Raw genomic sequence first — 16,067 nt, 5'->3', positions numbered from 1 at the left:
CTGGAGCACTCGCAGGACAGTGTTTCCCAATTGTTGGTGTTTATACTACATTTTTTAAAGATTTGCCTTGAGAGAGTCTTTAAACCTTTTTTGTTGACCACCTGGATTACGCTTTCCATTTTTAAGTTGGGAATAGAGTAGTTGCTTTGGAAGATGATCATCAGGCATCCGCACAACATGACCAGTCCATCAAAGTTACAGATAGGTAGCCGTGTTGGTCTGCCATGGTCAAAACAAAATAAAAAAATTCCTTCCAGTAGCACCTTAAAGACCAACTGAGTTAGTTCTAGGTATGAGCTTTCGTGTGCATGCACACTTCTTCAGATACACTGAAACAGAAGTCACCGGACCTTTCTATATAGTGAGAAGGTGGGGAGGGGTATTACTCAGAAGGGTGGTGGGAATGGGTGATTGGCAGATAGGCTCATCGCAGCTATCTGCCAATCACCCATTCCCACCACCCTTCTGAGTAATACCCCTCCCCACCTTCTCACTATATAGAAAGGTCCGGTGACTTCTGTTTCAGTGTATCTGAAGAAGTGTGCATGCACACGAAAGCTCATACCTAGAACTAACTCAGTTGGTCTTTAAGGTGCTACTGGAAGGAATTTTTTTATTTTGTTCAGTCCATCAAAGTTGATGTTGAAGAATCATTGCTTCGACACGGGTGATCTTTGTTTCTTCCAGTACACTGGTATTAGTTCGCCTGTCCTCCCAAGTGATGTGTAAATTCTTTCGGAGACACTGTTGATGGAATCTTTCTAGGAGCTGGAGGTGGCGTTTATAAGTGGTCCACATTTCACAAGCATCCGGTAAGGTTGGTAGTACAATAGCTTTGTAAACAAGCATTTTCCTGCATTGCAGAGGGTTGGACTAGATTGCCCTTTGCGTCCCTCCCAACTTGACAACTCTATGGTTCCATGCTGAGATCTGCACCCTGGTTGAGCTATCATTAGCCTGGGGCTGCCTCCTGGGCAATTTTTAAACCGAGTGACCTTAATTCTTGTTTTAAAACAGATAATACAGGTGTTATGTGATACCCGCAGGTGTCTGCCTATTTCAGAAATGTGTTACACGGTGTTAAAAGCAGCTACCTGCTCAGCAACCCCCGGGAAGTCAGAGAGTTCGCTGCAAAGTCGATGGGTTTGCTAAGGAGATGGTCAACCTGGCAATCACGCTTCTTGGTTTCCACTGAGATGAACAAAACGAGTTTCCTGTTTTTCCAATTCTGAGCTTGCAATGTTGCTGTTTATCAGGGTTGCTGAGTTCAGACCCTGAGACTGAGGCTTAAAAGGGCCACCAGTTAAAAATCTGCAACCAGCTTGCTCTTTTGAACTCGCAAGGTGATCAAGCGGTCATTTTCCAGTCCAAGTAATGTCTTCCACGGATACTGGCTGCAGTGAGAACTTATTTAACCCAGAAACGGAAGACATTGCAGGATGGTGTTGTGGTACATAAATATGTGGACTTTGGCTATTCCAGAGAGAGAAAAAACTCACAAATTATGCGTTTCTAAGGGTAATGAGGGATGCAGGTGGCGCTGTGGGTTAAACCACAGAGCCTCTTGGGCTTGTGGATCAGAAGGTCGGCAGTTCGAATCCCCACAACGGGGTGAGCTCCCGTTGCTCAGTCCCAGCTCCTGCCAACCTAGCAGTTCGAAAGCACGTCAAAGTGCAAGTAAATAAATAGGTATCGCTCCGGCGGGAAGGTAAACGGCGTTTCCGTGCGCTGCTCTGGTTCGCCAGAAGCGGCTTAGTCATGCTGGCCACATGATCCGGAAGCTGTACACCAGCTCCCTTGGCCAATAAAGCGAGATGAGCGCCGCAACCCCAGTCAGCCACGACTGGATCTAACGGTCAGGGGTCCCTTTACCTTTTTAAGGGTAACGAAGACCTAGAATGTTTTTACTCTTGTGGGAGTTCATTTCTTATGTGCCAAATTCAGATACACTAAACTCTCCCCAATATATTGAGAAATTGGCTCTCTTGGTGTGTTTTGCTGCTTTTATTTTTCTACATTATCTGCTCTCTCCCTGTTTGGAAAATATAACCTTTGCGGTGCTCTGATATTTTGCAACTTTCATTACCCTTTCTTTGTGTCTGTACTTTTGATGTTATATTAATAAAAAACAACTATTTACATATTTTAAAAAATCTGCAACCAATACTCCCTGAACAAGCTGATCTAATTTCTTTCCCCCCTTTGGGCTAACCCTTGCATCATTAATTCCAGCTGCAACTCAGCAGAAATAAACGTAACTTTGCATTTGCCACAATCCACTTTTGCTTACTGGTGTTGCCAGCTGACCATGGGGCGGAAAAACAAATGGGTATGGACTGCTTCTGTGTCCTTAAAATACATCTGATCTGCATAAATCAGTTTGTTGGCACAAGGGGACTAAAGATAATCGCCAACACCTGCTAACTGTTGCAGCTCAAACCTCTGTTAAAGGGACAGAAAGCCTTGTTTTAGGTGGGGCACCTGCTGGACTCAGACTGGCAGCAGCCCCAGCCAGCATTGCCAGTGGTCAGGGATGATGGGGACTTTAAGTCCAGCAACAACAGAACCACCCCTCAAAGGATTCTGGGTACTGTAGTTTACACCTCACCGAGTTATAATTCCCAGCAACCCTTCACAAACTACAGGCCCCAGGATTCTTTGCAGGAATTTGCTTCAAATGTTATTGAATGGTTTAGTGCAGGGTCTCCAGCTATTGTTGAAGTTCAGCTCCTATTATCCCTGACCACTGGGTTCTGCAACCTAGGGATGATGGGAGAGATAGATATATATCTGTTTTGCAATTTAAAATACTCATTTTACATCCTTAAAATATCAGTGACTTCCCTTCTTCTCTTTCCTAGGCCATTTTACATATCATAAATTTTACAAAAACTATACCTTTCAGAATTCCATTATTGCATCCATAAAAAGTTATTTACAATGCTGAATTTATCTTAAAGCAGCCAGTGTTTTCAGTTGTACACAATTATTTCCCATATATTCAATAAACGTTTTCCAATCATCTTTAAACGTTTGTTATTCTTGTTCTCTTATTATGTTAAGTCTGCAAGTTGTGAATATTCTGTCAACTTAAGTTGCCATTTTTCTTTCTTTGGGACCTTGCTTGTTTTCCATTTTGGGGCTAACAAAACAAAGGCTGCAGTTGTTGCATACATAAATAACCCTTTTTTTTTTTTTTTTGACACCTTGGAGTTTCAATCTGAATTATCCCCAACAGAAAGGACTCTGGTTTTGGCGGAGGAAAGTACTTTAAAACATTCCCCCCCCCCAATTCATTATGGATAATTTCCCAATTCTCTTTTACCCTTTTACAAGTCCACCACATATGAAAGAACGTTCCTGCCACCTCTTTGCATCACCAGCAGGGATGATGGGAGTTGAAATCCCACATCAACAGCTGGCGACCCAAGTTTGAGAAACCCTGGTTTAGCGTGTGTGGAACCACAATGCCAAACCATGGTTTGTAACCCCAAACTATTCGGCTTTGTGTCTGGGCTGACGCTAGCTAACAAACAATGATTTGGAGGGTCGGCCCAGGCAGGATAGCAGAGCAAAATTTGCGCTAGCTGCAGCTTGCGGTTCAGTCTGAATTAACCCATCATTGACAAGCCACAGATTAGGACCCTGGTTCTGCTTCAGGTGATGGTTTTGCCGTAGAGACAGGAGGAAACTTCTGCCCTGAGGAAGCTAAGCGTTGAACAGAAGGGAAAGGAAGCGGCTCCAAACCATGGTTTGTCTGCTGGAAGCCCAAACCATGGTGTGGATTTTTAACCCTGGTTAGCAGAAACCACCAGGGATGGAAAACCCATGGCCTTCCAGATCAGGGCTGGCCCAAGATATTTTGGCACTCGAGACCTGTTAGGATCGGAGCCTGACAATCCCTACATTTCCCCGTGAAGAGTGATAGTTAAACCCAAGGCCGGATTTGGGTTTGATGAGGCCCTAAGCTACTGAAGGTAATGGGGCCTTTATATGTCCAGCTGCCCTTTGTCAACAACAAATTGCTGCTGGTTTTTGTGTTGAATATATGCTATATGGTAATTTATGGACCGAATAGGTATCTCAAGCCATTTGCATATGTTGCCATGCAACCAGTCCATGCAGATGACACAATCTTGATGGCAGAAAGTGAGGAGGAATTAAAGAACCTTTTAATGAGGGTGAAAGAGGAGAGCGCAAAATATGGTCTGAAGCTCAACATCAAAAAAACGAAGATCATGGCCACTGGGCCCATCACCTCCTGGCAAATAGAATGGGAAGAAATGGAGGCAGTGAGAGATTTTACCTTCTTGGGCTCCATGATCACTGCAGATGGTGACAGCAGTCACGAAATTAAAAGACACCTGCTTCTTGGGAGAAAAGCAGTGACAAACCTAGACAGAGACATCACCTTGCCAACAAAGGTCCGTATATTCAAGCTATGGTTTTCCCAGTAGTGATGTATGGAAGTGAGAGCTGGACCATAAAGAAGACTGATTGCCGAAGAATGGATGCTTTTGAATTATGGTGCTGGAGGAGACTCTTGAGAGTCCCATGGACTGCAAGAAATCAAACCTCTCCATTCTTAAGGAATTCAGCCCTGAGTGCTCACTGGAAGGACAGATCCTGAAGACTTTGGCCACCTCATGAGAAGAGAAGACTCCCTGGAAAAGACCCTGATGTTGGGAAAGATGGAGGGCAGAAGGAAAAGGGGACGACAGAGGACAAGATGGTTGGACAGTGTTCTCAAAGAGACCAACATGAGTTTGACCAAACTGCGGGAGGCAGTGGAAGACAGGAGTGCCTGGCGTGTTCTGGTCCAGGGGGTCACAAAGAGTCGGACATGACTAAACAACAACAATATATAGAAATGAGCAAAGCAGTAATATTTTAGAGAGCAGGCGAGCAGGTGGGGCCCATGACTTACATCATAGGAGCCAACACAACACAAAACACTGTTGCTGTATGTAGGTTTTATTTTTTTTCTGTTTTATTCCATCTTATATTTTAGAAATATACATCCAGTTTTTTCCCCTTTAAATTTTTTTGGGGCCCCCAAGAGAGTGGGGCCCTATACGTAAATCCGGCACTGGTTAAACCACTCAAAGAATCATAGCTCCACGAGGCCACATCCACACCATACATTTAAAGCGCTACGATACCGCTTTAAACTGCCATGGCTTCCCGCAAAGAATTCTGGGAGCTGTAGTTTGTTAAAGGTGCTGAGCGTTATTAGGAGCCCCTCCTACAATTCCCAGAGCAGGTTAACAAGTACAAGGTATTCTGGGAATTGTAGTTCTGGGAGGGGAACGGGGGCTCCTAACCACTCTTAGCACCATTTTAACAAACTACAGCTCCCAGAATTCTTTGGAGAGAGTGGCCAGGATTGCTAAGGTACCTTGCCTTTTCCCGCCCTCCTCCCAACTTCTCATTGGGCCAGAGGGGTGTCATTCTAGCCAAAGTTTGTGCACAGCTGCAAATGAATGAGATTGCTGTAGGCTGGACAGAGTTCTGTTTGCACCCAGATATCCAAACCTCTCAGGACACAGTTTATTCTCCTTTTCCTCCTCCTCTTCCCCCGACTAACCTGAAGAAGAATTATTTGTGCTGGTAAGAAGAGAAAAAAGCCCCAGGTTTTTTTTGTGTGTGTGTGTGTGTTTTAAGATAATTTTTATTAAGTTTTCCATATTTCATTACATTTCAGAATCAAAAATCAAAGAATTTGTAACTTAAAGCATTGCTTAAATAAAGCATCGACCTCCTTTCCTCCCTTTAACAGACTTCCATATCACTTTACCAATTTCTTCACATTCCTATATTTCACTTTTTTACCTTATATCAATCTTAAAGCAATCACCTTCTTCAAAAAAGCCCCAGTTTTAAGTGGCTTTGCGCTGGTTCTGCAAAGGGGACCCCCAAAAGGGTGTGGTTTATAGCCACCGCTTAAAACCTAGGTGGTTTCTTTCTTTTCCAATATTTTTTTTATTATTTTCTTTATACAAACTTTTATAGTACAGTACAATAAATCATATAAATATTTTAGCTCTGCTGAGCTTGTAACTTCCATCCCTTCAGCGAGTATCTTTTATTTTATTATATCGCGTATTCTGTTTATTTAACCTTATATCTGCCATACATTGTAAGAAATACATTGTATTTCAGTCCTGCCAGTGTCTTTAAGGTTTTACAGTTATCTTTTATATACACCATAAATTTACTCCCAACTTTCTTGAAACCTCTGATCATCCTGGTCCCGAATTCTTCCCGTCAGTCTGGCTAACTCTGCATAACTCATCATTTTTGTCTGCCACTCTGCAATAGTAGGAACTTCTTGCAATTTCCAGTTTTGGTCAAGCATATTTCTTGCTGCAGCTGTGGCATACATAAAATTTTTTTGATCTACTTTCTTAATTTCCTTCCCCATCAACCCCAGCAAAAAGGCTTCTGGTTTTTTGGGGAAAGTGTATTTAAGTATTTTCTTAAGTTCATTGTAAATCGATTCCCCAAAGTTCTTACCTTTATCACACGTCCACCACATGTGATATAAGTGTCCATCTGCCTCTCTGCATTTCCAACATTTTTTTATCCTTCATCCTGTACATTTTTGCCAGTTTTACCGGTGTTAGATGTCACCTATAAATCATTTTCATTAAATTCTCTTTTAAGGCAGTACATGCCGTAAATGTCATGTTTACATTCCATAACTCATGCCAAGCATCCAATTCAATATTATGCCCAAAATCTATGGCCCATTTTATCATTGCTTCTTTTACTTCTTCATCTTTCGTATACCATTCTAATAACAAATCATATATTTTGGATAGTGTTTTGCCTCTGCTTTCTATTAAATCTATCTGAAATCTTGATTTTTTGTCTTCAAACCCACCTCTCCTTTTATCATCATTCAGTATATCATTACCAAAACCTGGATGGTTTCTCCCTTCTCTGATAGTAGGCATAGATCTTCCAGCTGCAATGATAATTTTATTGTCTTTGCCAAATGATTTGTATCGCTTTTCAAATCAATTTAACAAATCCACACCAAACTAATTCAAATTTAAGACGAATTTAAAAGCTGACTTCCCTCCTGCTTTCACGATGTTTCTCTTCCCTCAGTGTAACATACATTTCCTAACCCCATTTCAATAAATACTTAAAATATTTTGGCATTTTGTCATCATCACTATTATTTTTTCGCAGTTATCCTTTTGTTCTTTGTTGCATTTCCAGCACATGGTTTTCCCCTAAAAGGTAAAGGGACCCCTGACCATTAGGTCTAGGCGCGGTCGGCTCTGGGGTTGCGCCGCTCATCTCGCTTTACTGGCCGAGGGAGCCGGCGTACAGCTTCCGGGTCATGTGGCCAGCAGGACTAAGCCGCTTCTGGCCAACCAGAGCAGAGCACGGAAACGCCGTTTACCTTCCCGCTGGAGTGGTACCTACTTATCTACTTGCACTTTGAGGTGCTTTCAAACTGCTAGGTTGGCAGGAGCTGGGACCGAGCAATGGGAGCTCACCCCGTCACAGGGATTCGAACCGCCAACCTTCTGATCAGCATGTGGTTTAACCCATAGCCCTACTCCTCATTTAATCCCCACAATAGCCCTGTGAGGTAGCTTAGGCTGAGACATAGTGACTGGCCCAAGCCACTGAGCATCATGGCTGGGTGGGGATTTGAACCCGCGCCTCTTCCAGGCCTTAGTCCAACACTCTAACCACTGCACAACGCTGCCTCTTATTTCGCACAATGTTTCCCTTCAGTCCTTTTTTTTAAAAAAAAATACAGTTTTTATTAAGTTTTACATTTTTATCTTTGTCACAATAACATCATATCAAATAAAAGAACAATACCAAATAACGCCCCCCACGACTTCCCTCAGCTTCATCTTCTCGTTTTTTGTATATTAACTTTGCCTGCTTATTTTATTGTACCTTAATATCGTATTCTCTAAATTAAATGCTTTCTGTATTCTTTTTGTTGGTTGTAAGTGCTTAGTCAAATCCTTCTAGTGAGTCCGTTTCTTTACAATGTTTCTGTAGATACAACATTTTATATATATATAAATTTGTTATTAGTTTTTTAACATATCATTTTCAACAGTAACTAAACAGAATTTTACATCTTATTCAACTTTTTTGACTTCCATCCATCCTGTCTGAAAATTTTCCAATCTAATCTCTCAGTATGCATTTCTTATCTTCCCTATTGCATTTCAAACTCATAACCAATATCTCTATCTTTTCCTACTTTGTAACACGTCGTATACGGTATATCTCCTTTCAAACTTCTAGCGTAATTTGTTGATTACAGTTGCTCTTCAAATAATTCATATACTTCTTCCAATCTTCTGCAAATCTCTGGTCCTGCAGGTTTCGAATCCTTCCTGCCATTTTGTCCAATTCTGCATAGTCCATTAATTTTGTCTGCCATTCTTCTTTCGTCAGAATTTCTTCTTCTTTCCATTTCTGGGCTAATAATACTCTTGCCGCAGTTGTTGCATATAAAAACAATTTAACATCTTGCCTATTAATGTCCTGACCTACAATACCAAGTAAAAATGCTTCTTGTTTTTTAAAAAATGTATATTTCAACATCTTTTTCATCTCATTATATATCATTTCCCAGAAGGCCTTCTGTAGATACAACATAAATGGTTCCCAATCTTTTTTGAAGTTTCTATTGTCTTAGTCTCTTAATCTTTCAGTCAGTTTCACCATTTCAGCATAATCCATTAGTTTTCTTTCCATTCTTCTTTAGTTGGTATCTCGTCACTTTTCCATTTTTGAGTTAGCAGGATCCTAGCCGCCGTTGTAGCATACATAAAAAGTTTCTTCTTCTCTTTTGGCAAGTCTTGACCTATAGAATGATCAAATTACTTTAATAGTGTCTGAATTTTTGAGTGCTGTCCATGTAGAAAGACGGGCCATTATAAAGAGATTTAGTGGTTCTTAATTGATTGGTGATGCGGTAATGTTGTATTGTATTATTTATGCAAATTGATTTTCTCTGGAATTAAAGATCTGACTGGGACAAACCTTGTTAAGTTGAGCTCATATTTTGCACAATTTGTATACGGTGTCTGTTTGATAATGTGTGGTTTGCTATGCCTAATAAAGGATATTTGATTGACCTATAATGCCAGATAAAAAAGGCTTCTGGACTTTTAGCAAAGCTTACCTTAAACATTCTTTTCATTTCGTTACAAATCATTTCCCGGTAATTCTGAATTATTTTGCATTCCCACCACATATGAAAAAAGTGCCGTCTTTTTTCTTTACACTTCCAACATCACCCTCGGTACTTTTAAGACTCTCGGTTCGCCCATCGTTCCCACCCTATTCACCTCTTGTTTTCCTTTATTTCCAGGGTTGCTAGATCAGATTTCTTGCTGGCTGGTTCCACAGCAACATCATGATGACAGTAGTGAAGAAGAAAACGTCTCGCAGGGAGGTGGAGCAGTATCAAAGGTGAGAGTCCAGTCTGAATTCTCCCTCGGGTGACAAAGCAGTGTCTGCCCTGTGCTACTTCGGCCTGCGAGGGAGGGCTCATGTAAGAACTCTAGGGAATTTCTGTGGTTCATTGGTAGAGAATCTGTCTTGCATTCCCAAAAGAATGCAAAAGAATTTTGGGGATTATAGGGACAGAACTACCTAAATTGTATAGAAATTTATTTATGTGTGCTACTACAGTAGCAAGAATGCTACTTGCCCAAAAATGGGAAAAAGCAGAAGGTCCCAGCAAAGGAAGAATGGATACAAAACCTTATAGAATATGCAGATATGGTGAAACTTACTGGAAGAATAAGAAATCAAGATTACAAACTTTTTATAAAAGAATGGAAATGGTTTGTTGAATATTTACAGATAAGTTGCAAAGATAAAAACATTGGCAGGATTATTGTAATAATCTGCAGTTTCATAAGAGTATATATTTAAAGTAGCTAATTGAATGAATTTGGATATGCAGAAGATAAAAAAAATTAAGGAACCACAGAAAGAGGGGGAAGGAAGTCAGACTTTGAAACGTTAAAATGATTGTAAAATTAATGAAATGTATAAATTTGAAAAGTATAGAAAAACCTTTTTAAAAAGAAAGAATCTGCCTTGCATGCAGAAAGTCGTGGGTTCGATTTCCCAGGCTCTTCCTGAAAACTTGAAGGACTGCTGCCAGTCAGTGTTGTTGTTGTTTAGTCGTTTAGTTGTGTCTGACTCTTCGTGACCCCCTGGACCAGAGCACGCCAGGCCCTCCTGTCTTCCACTGCCTCCCGCAGTTTGGTCAAACTCATGTTCGTAGCTTTGAGAACACTGTCCCACCATCTCATCCTCTTTGTCCCCTTCTCCTTGTGCCCTCCGTCTTCCCCAACATCAGGGTCTTTTCCAGGGAGTCTTCTCTTCTCATGAGGTGGCGAAAGTATTGGAGCCTCAGCTTCAGGATCTGTCCTTCCAGTGAGCACTCAGGGCTGATTTCCTTCAGAATGGAGAGGTTTGATCTTCTTGCAGTCCATGGGACTCTCAAGAGTCTCCTCCAGCACCAGAATTCAAAAGCATCAATTCTTCGGCGATCAGCCTTCTTTATGGGCCAGTCAGTGTAGACAGTACTAATCCTAATGCGCCAATGGTCTGACTTGGTGTAAGGCAGAGCTTAGTTGGTAGAGAGTGAAAGACTCTCAATTTCAGGGTTGTGGGTTCAAATCTCATGTTGGGCAAAAGATTCCTGCAATGCAAGCGGATGGATTAGGTTTTATGGGATGCATGTCTGCGGTTTGGTCTGTTCCACCCTCTTTAATTCCTCCTGACTTTCTGCCATCCAAGTTGTGTCATCTGCATATCTGAGGTTGTTGATATTTCTAGTTTACCTCAATCGAAGTTTCCCTGCCATACATACAAACACATTTTCCATTTCAATGTACAGTGGTACCTCGGGTTACATATGCTTCAGGTTACATACCGCTTCAGGTTACACACTCCGCTAACCCAGAAATAGTGCTTCAGGTTAAGAACTTTGCTTCAGGATAAGAACAGAAATCGGGCTCTGGCGGCGTGGCGGCAGCAGGAGGCCCCATTAGCTAAAGTGGTGCTTCAGGTTAAGAACAGTTTCAGGTTGAGAACGGACCTCCGGAATGAATTAAGAACTTAACCCGAGGTACCACTGTATAATTAAACAATAACAAGTAGGGGGTCCCATTTGTCCTGAAAGACCATTCCCCTCCCCCAACCACACCCACCAGCTGACATGGGTTGTGATGTCATTTGACAGGCGAGATGGCAGACTTGGATCCTGTCTTGCCTGTTCCAATCAGGGAACAGGGGTGCATAGCCAAACAGGGCAGGATTTAATCTCCACTCATCAGTCGGTGAGTGGGGGTTAAATCCTGCTTAGTTCAGCAGGATTGGCTCAGGGAAAGGGTCTCAGTGGAAACCCCTGCTAAAATGGAGGAAAACACCTTCCTTGCAAGGTGCTTTGAAGTCCCAACTTGGGGACTTCAAAGCACCTTGCACCTGTGATGTCAGGTGATTGACATCCCTGCTTACCAGTAAACTCTGGCCTGTGGAGCCAGAAAGGTCCTCCATCCCTGTAGAAAGTGGACTGGCAGCCCCCGATTTTTTTGTTTTTTTTAAAATGATATTTATTGTAGTTTCAAATAATACACAGAAAACCAAAAACAACTTTCCAGAAAAAAGAAAAAGAAAAAAGAAAAGAACAGAAGAGAAAAGACAAAATTAAAAAAAACATTCAACATTTACAATCCTAATTTTCAGTAACTTTTTTCTGCAACTTCCCCTCGCCTCCCCTTCTTGTATTCCATGTCCAAATATTTGTTCAACAAGTTCTTATCCCTAATTTTTAACCCTAATTTATTAATTATACTTAATTCAATTTATGTATCAAATTTTAACTTATATACATTGATCATTATGCTTAAAGACTTTTTCTAAGATCGACCCAATTTCCCTTCCACGAATTCCCCATTTTTATATTAATAGCAAAGCAAAAAAGAAGAAACAATAGAAAGAATCAAAATATGTTTGTACACCCTTCGGATTCCCAAACCCCACCCTCCCTTTCCCGGTTTCAATCCCTAAACCATTGTCCATTAGTCCATCTGCTATCAGCCTGGGTTCCTCACGTCAGAGGCTCTTAATTCTCTCTCAGTTCCTATCTGCCGGTTTTTTTGGTAGTCCTTTGTATTAACCACCAAGTCTCGGAAGGGCTCTGTCCCAAAAATGTCCATGTTCCTTCCAGCCGGGCCTCCATATTTAAAGGTGGAACTCAGAACTTGTTTCTTAATCCTTTTAGGTTCAAATGTCCCAAAATCTTCAGATCTCCACAAAGGGAGATCTTTCCATTCCTCCTTCTTCAATTCAAACCAAATTTTCATCATCCAGTCCTTTTTTTCTTTTATATCCATCTTGACAGGCCTCCGGCTCTCCTTTGCCTTCTGCAGCATTTCAGCCCCTCCTTCCTGCTGCTCCTGTTCAACAAATATCTCTTTCTCCACTTCCTCAAATTTCTCAAGTTTCTTTTCTTGTTCAGCTGCCTGGACTGTAGACAAAACATGACTTTGCTCTACCAATTTTCTCACGAGAAAAGCAACCTCGTCCAGATCAGCTAGTATTTTCCGACTGGCAGCCCCCGATTTTTTTGGTTCCCCCCCACCTGCTCTTCTAAACAGTCATTATGTTGTGCTTTGCAGATACATGACCCAAGCAGAGCAAGAATCCATGAACGGAGATCTGGAGGAATCCCTCAAACTTTACAGCCAGGCTGATGAAATTCAGCCCAGCGAAAGTCTGAAGGGGTGCATCAAAAACCTGGAGGAGAAGTTGGTGACCCTGGATTTGGATCAGGAGTCAGATGAATATGTGGACGTCTGCCGGAGTGGGCTCCTGTTGTACAAGGAGATACACGACAAGTTGTTTGAGCATCAGAAGGAAGGTGTCGCCTTTTTGTACAGTCTCTTCCGGGATGGAAGGAAAGGTGGCATTCTGGCCGATGACATGGGCTTGGGAAAGACCATCCAGATCATCGCCTTTCTTTCGGGGATGTTCGATGCCAACCTGGTGAGGCACGTGCTACTCATCATGCCAGTTACCTTGGTTAACAACTGGGTGCAAGAGTTTGTCAAGTGGGCCCCGGGAATCCGGGTGAAGGTTTTCCACGGCACTAGCCGGAAGGAACGGCGCCAAAACCTGGAACGGGTGCAGAACAAAAAGGGGGTCCTTCTCACCTCGTACCAGATGATCTTGGCCAACTGTGAACAGCTCTCCACTTCGGACCAGCAGGAGTTCGTCTGGGACTACATCATCTTGGACGAAGCGCACAAGATTAAATCGCCGTCGGCTAAAACCACCAAATCGGTGTATGCCATCCCCGCCAAAAACCGCATCCTCCTCACAGGGACGCCAGTGCAGAACAACCTACGAGAGCTGTGGGCTCTCTTTGATTTTGCTTGCCAGGGGGCACTGCTTGGCACAGCCAAAACCTTCCGGATGGAGTATGAAAACCCCATCACCAAGGCACGGGAGAAGGACGCAACTCCCGGAGAAAAAGCCCTAGGCCTTAAGATCTCCGAAAACCTGATGACCATCATACAGCCGTATTTCTTGCGGCGAAGTAAAGGCACGATACAGGCCCTGAGCTCAGAACGAGAAAGCTGTTCGCCGGGAGAGGAGAACAGCACTGCTGTCCTAGAGATGCCGTCTCTCCCGCGGAAAAATGACTTCATTGTGTGGGTTTACCTAGCGCCCATGCAAGAAGAGATCTATAGGAACTTCCTCGACTTGGACCATATCAAGGAGTTGCTAATGACGACTCGTTCCCCGTTGGCTGAGTTGACCGTCCTGAAGAAACTGTGCGATCACCCCAGACTTCTGTCGGCGCAAGCTTGCATCCAGCTCGGCTTGGAGGTCTCGGGCTACTCTCAGCAAGAGGAAGGGGAAGCTGGGGCCGTTTCTGACATGACCCGGGAAATCAAACACGTGCCCAGCCAGGTTCTGATCGAGGAGTCCGGCAAGTTGAGGTTCCTCTTGGCGCTGCTGGAGAATCTGCGGGAAGAAGGGCACCAAACTCTCGTGTTCTCCCAGTCGAGGAAAATGCTCGATATAATAGAATGCATCTTGACTCATCGGCGTTTTAAGGTGATGCGTATCGACGGGACGGTGACTTGCTTAGCGGAGCGGGAGAAGAGGATTGGCACGTTTCAGAACGACAAAGGCTATTCGGTCTTCCTCTTGACCACGCAGGTGGGCGGCGTTGGGCTCACCTTAACTGCCGCTTCCCGTGTGGTGATATTCGATCCCAGCTGGAACCCCGCCACGGATGCCCAAGCTGTCGACCGGGCTTACAGGATCGGGCAGAAGGAGAACGTTGTGATCTACAGGCTCATCACCTGTGGGACGGTGGAGGAGAGGATCTACCGGCGCCAAGTCTTCAAGGACTCGCTCATACGGCAGGGCACGGGCGATAAGAAGAATCCCTACAGGTATTTCACCAAGCAGGAGCTGAGGGAACTGTTCACGCTGGAAGATACCAGGAGCTCGGTGACGCAACTGCAGCTCCAGTCTTTGCACGCCAACCAAAGGAACTCGGACCTGCAGCTAGACGAGCACATTGCGTATCTCCACTCTTTGCACATGTTCGGCATATCGGATCACGACCTGATGTACTCGCGTGAAACGGCTCACGAGGAGCAACCGGAAGACGAGGAGGCCCATCAGTACATCGAGCACAGGGTCCAGAAAGCCCAAGAACTGGTGCAACTGGAGTCTCAGCTCGTAGACGCGAGACAGCAGCAACGCCCATCAAGATGTCTTCCATGTAATTGAAGGCCTTCCCTAGATCTTTATTGCAATGTTTGTCTTACCGGGAAGGCCGGCTGCTGTAGGACTTTGGCGATTGCCGGAGTTGAGCAAGAGACTTCTGTTTTTCTGCCCCTCCAGAGACCTTTCTATCAACCAACTTGCTTTCGACTTCACTCATTTTTGGTCGGCCTGCTTCAGGAAGGGGCAGCCAAAGACATACCTCCCCCACAGTGATTTTTGGTGGTGCCAAATTTCCACAGCTCACCTTGTCCCAGTAATTTATTTGACTCTCCTGTTGGTTTTCCAGTAAACTTCGTTGGGTGTTATTGGGGCATTATTAGAAACCAGCGTCCACACAGAAAAATGGAGGATGAGAATATATTCTCGGTTCAAGGCTGCAATTTTCCCTTTCGAAGAACGAGTAGACTTCAGTGGAGGAATGGCTGGCAGCTAAACAATCTTCTAGTTCCAGGTAATAGTTTGCATGTTACTCCGCAAAGTTTAGCAAGGATCAGCCATGACTGTTTCTCTTCAAAAGGAAATGAGAGGGACAAATGTTGTATTAGACGCAGTGGAGCACATTTAGCTCAATAAGTGACTGGATATAATTGTTTGGAGTTACCTTTCTCCAGCTGGCGGGAGAGGAAATGAAACGAGCCCCAAGAAAGTGAAATAAATGGCTCTTTGGGGTTCTTCCTATTTGTCTTCTGAGCACTTGTTAAAAATAATTACTTGCATAAACTTAGATGCATCTTTAACTGTCTTTTCTAGTAGTAAAGTTTTTCAAATTAAAAAGCCAATATGGGAGTTGAGAGCATTATTTGGGGCTATTGGAAGAGGGGACTGGGTTGTTTTAGGGGGCAATCTTCATAATGATTGAAGTGTAGGTGGGTTCCCATGAAGCAAGACACAGCGATAACTGCAAGAACCTTTATTGAACTAACAAAACTGGACAACAGGGGCAAAGCAGCTGCTTATATATATTTCTGAAGGCCGGGGCCACTCCCACTCCCAATGTGATTGGCTGTCTAAACTTCCAAGCTGCGAATCACGACTCAGAGTTTAAGGGCCAGTGGCAGAGGCCCAAATCCAGAAATGTTTTGTGATTGGATATCATGTATCAAATCAGAACATGGGCTCAGAATCCTTAGTCCAGACTCAAGCTCAGGCAAACACAGACCACTGAATACATAACAATGATTAATCTCTTAATGCCAGTGTGGGCTTCTAAGGAGACCTGGAAAAAGATCACATCTGGCAAACAATGT

The 16,067-nt window shown here is 43.3% G+C and overlaps 1 protein-coding gene across 1 annotated transcript; it reads left to right on the top strand.

The window, feature by feature from the left end:
• Nucleotides 1-8,288: 8,288 nt before the first annotated feature.
• On the top strand, nucleotides 8,289-15,606 carry LOC309351811 (DNA excision repair protein ERCC-6-like). Its single transcript, XM_081879811.1, has 2 exons — nucleotides 8,289-9,465; nucleotides 12,693-15,606. Exons 1-2 carry the CDS (start codon nucleotides 9,410-9,412, stop codon nucleotides 14,821-14,823), a joined length of 2,187 nt encoding a protein of 728 aa, XP_081735937.1. The 5' UTR covers nucleotides 8,289-9,409; the 3' UTR covers nucleotides 14,824-15,606.
• The last annotated feature ends 461 nt before the right edge of the window (nucleotides 15,607-16,067 follow it).

The sequence above is a fragment of the Podarcis erhardii genome, assembly GCF_964252035.2.
Source record: "Podarcis erhardii genome assembly, chromosome: 10".
NCBI lineage: Eukaryota > Metazoa > Chordata > Lepidosauria > Squamata > Lacertidae > Podarcis > Podarcis erhardii.
Note: the sequence above shows the minus strand (reverse complement) of the source record. Positions and strands in the feature narration are given on the sequence as shown.

Coding starts and splice junctions, on each gene's coding strand:
- LOC309351811 (XM_081879811.1), top strand. CDS start 9,410: ATGATGACAGTAGTGAAGAAGAAAACGTCTCGCAGGGAGGTGGAGCAG. Junction 9,466..12,692: donor GAGGTGGAGCAGTATCAAAG/GTGAGAGTCCAG, acceptor TGTGCTTTGCAG/ATACATGACCCAAGCAGAGC.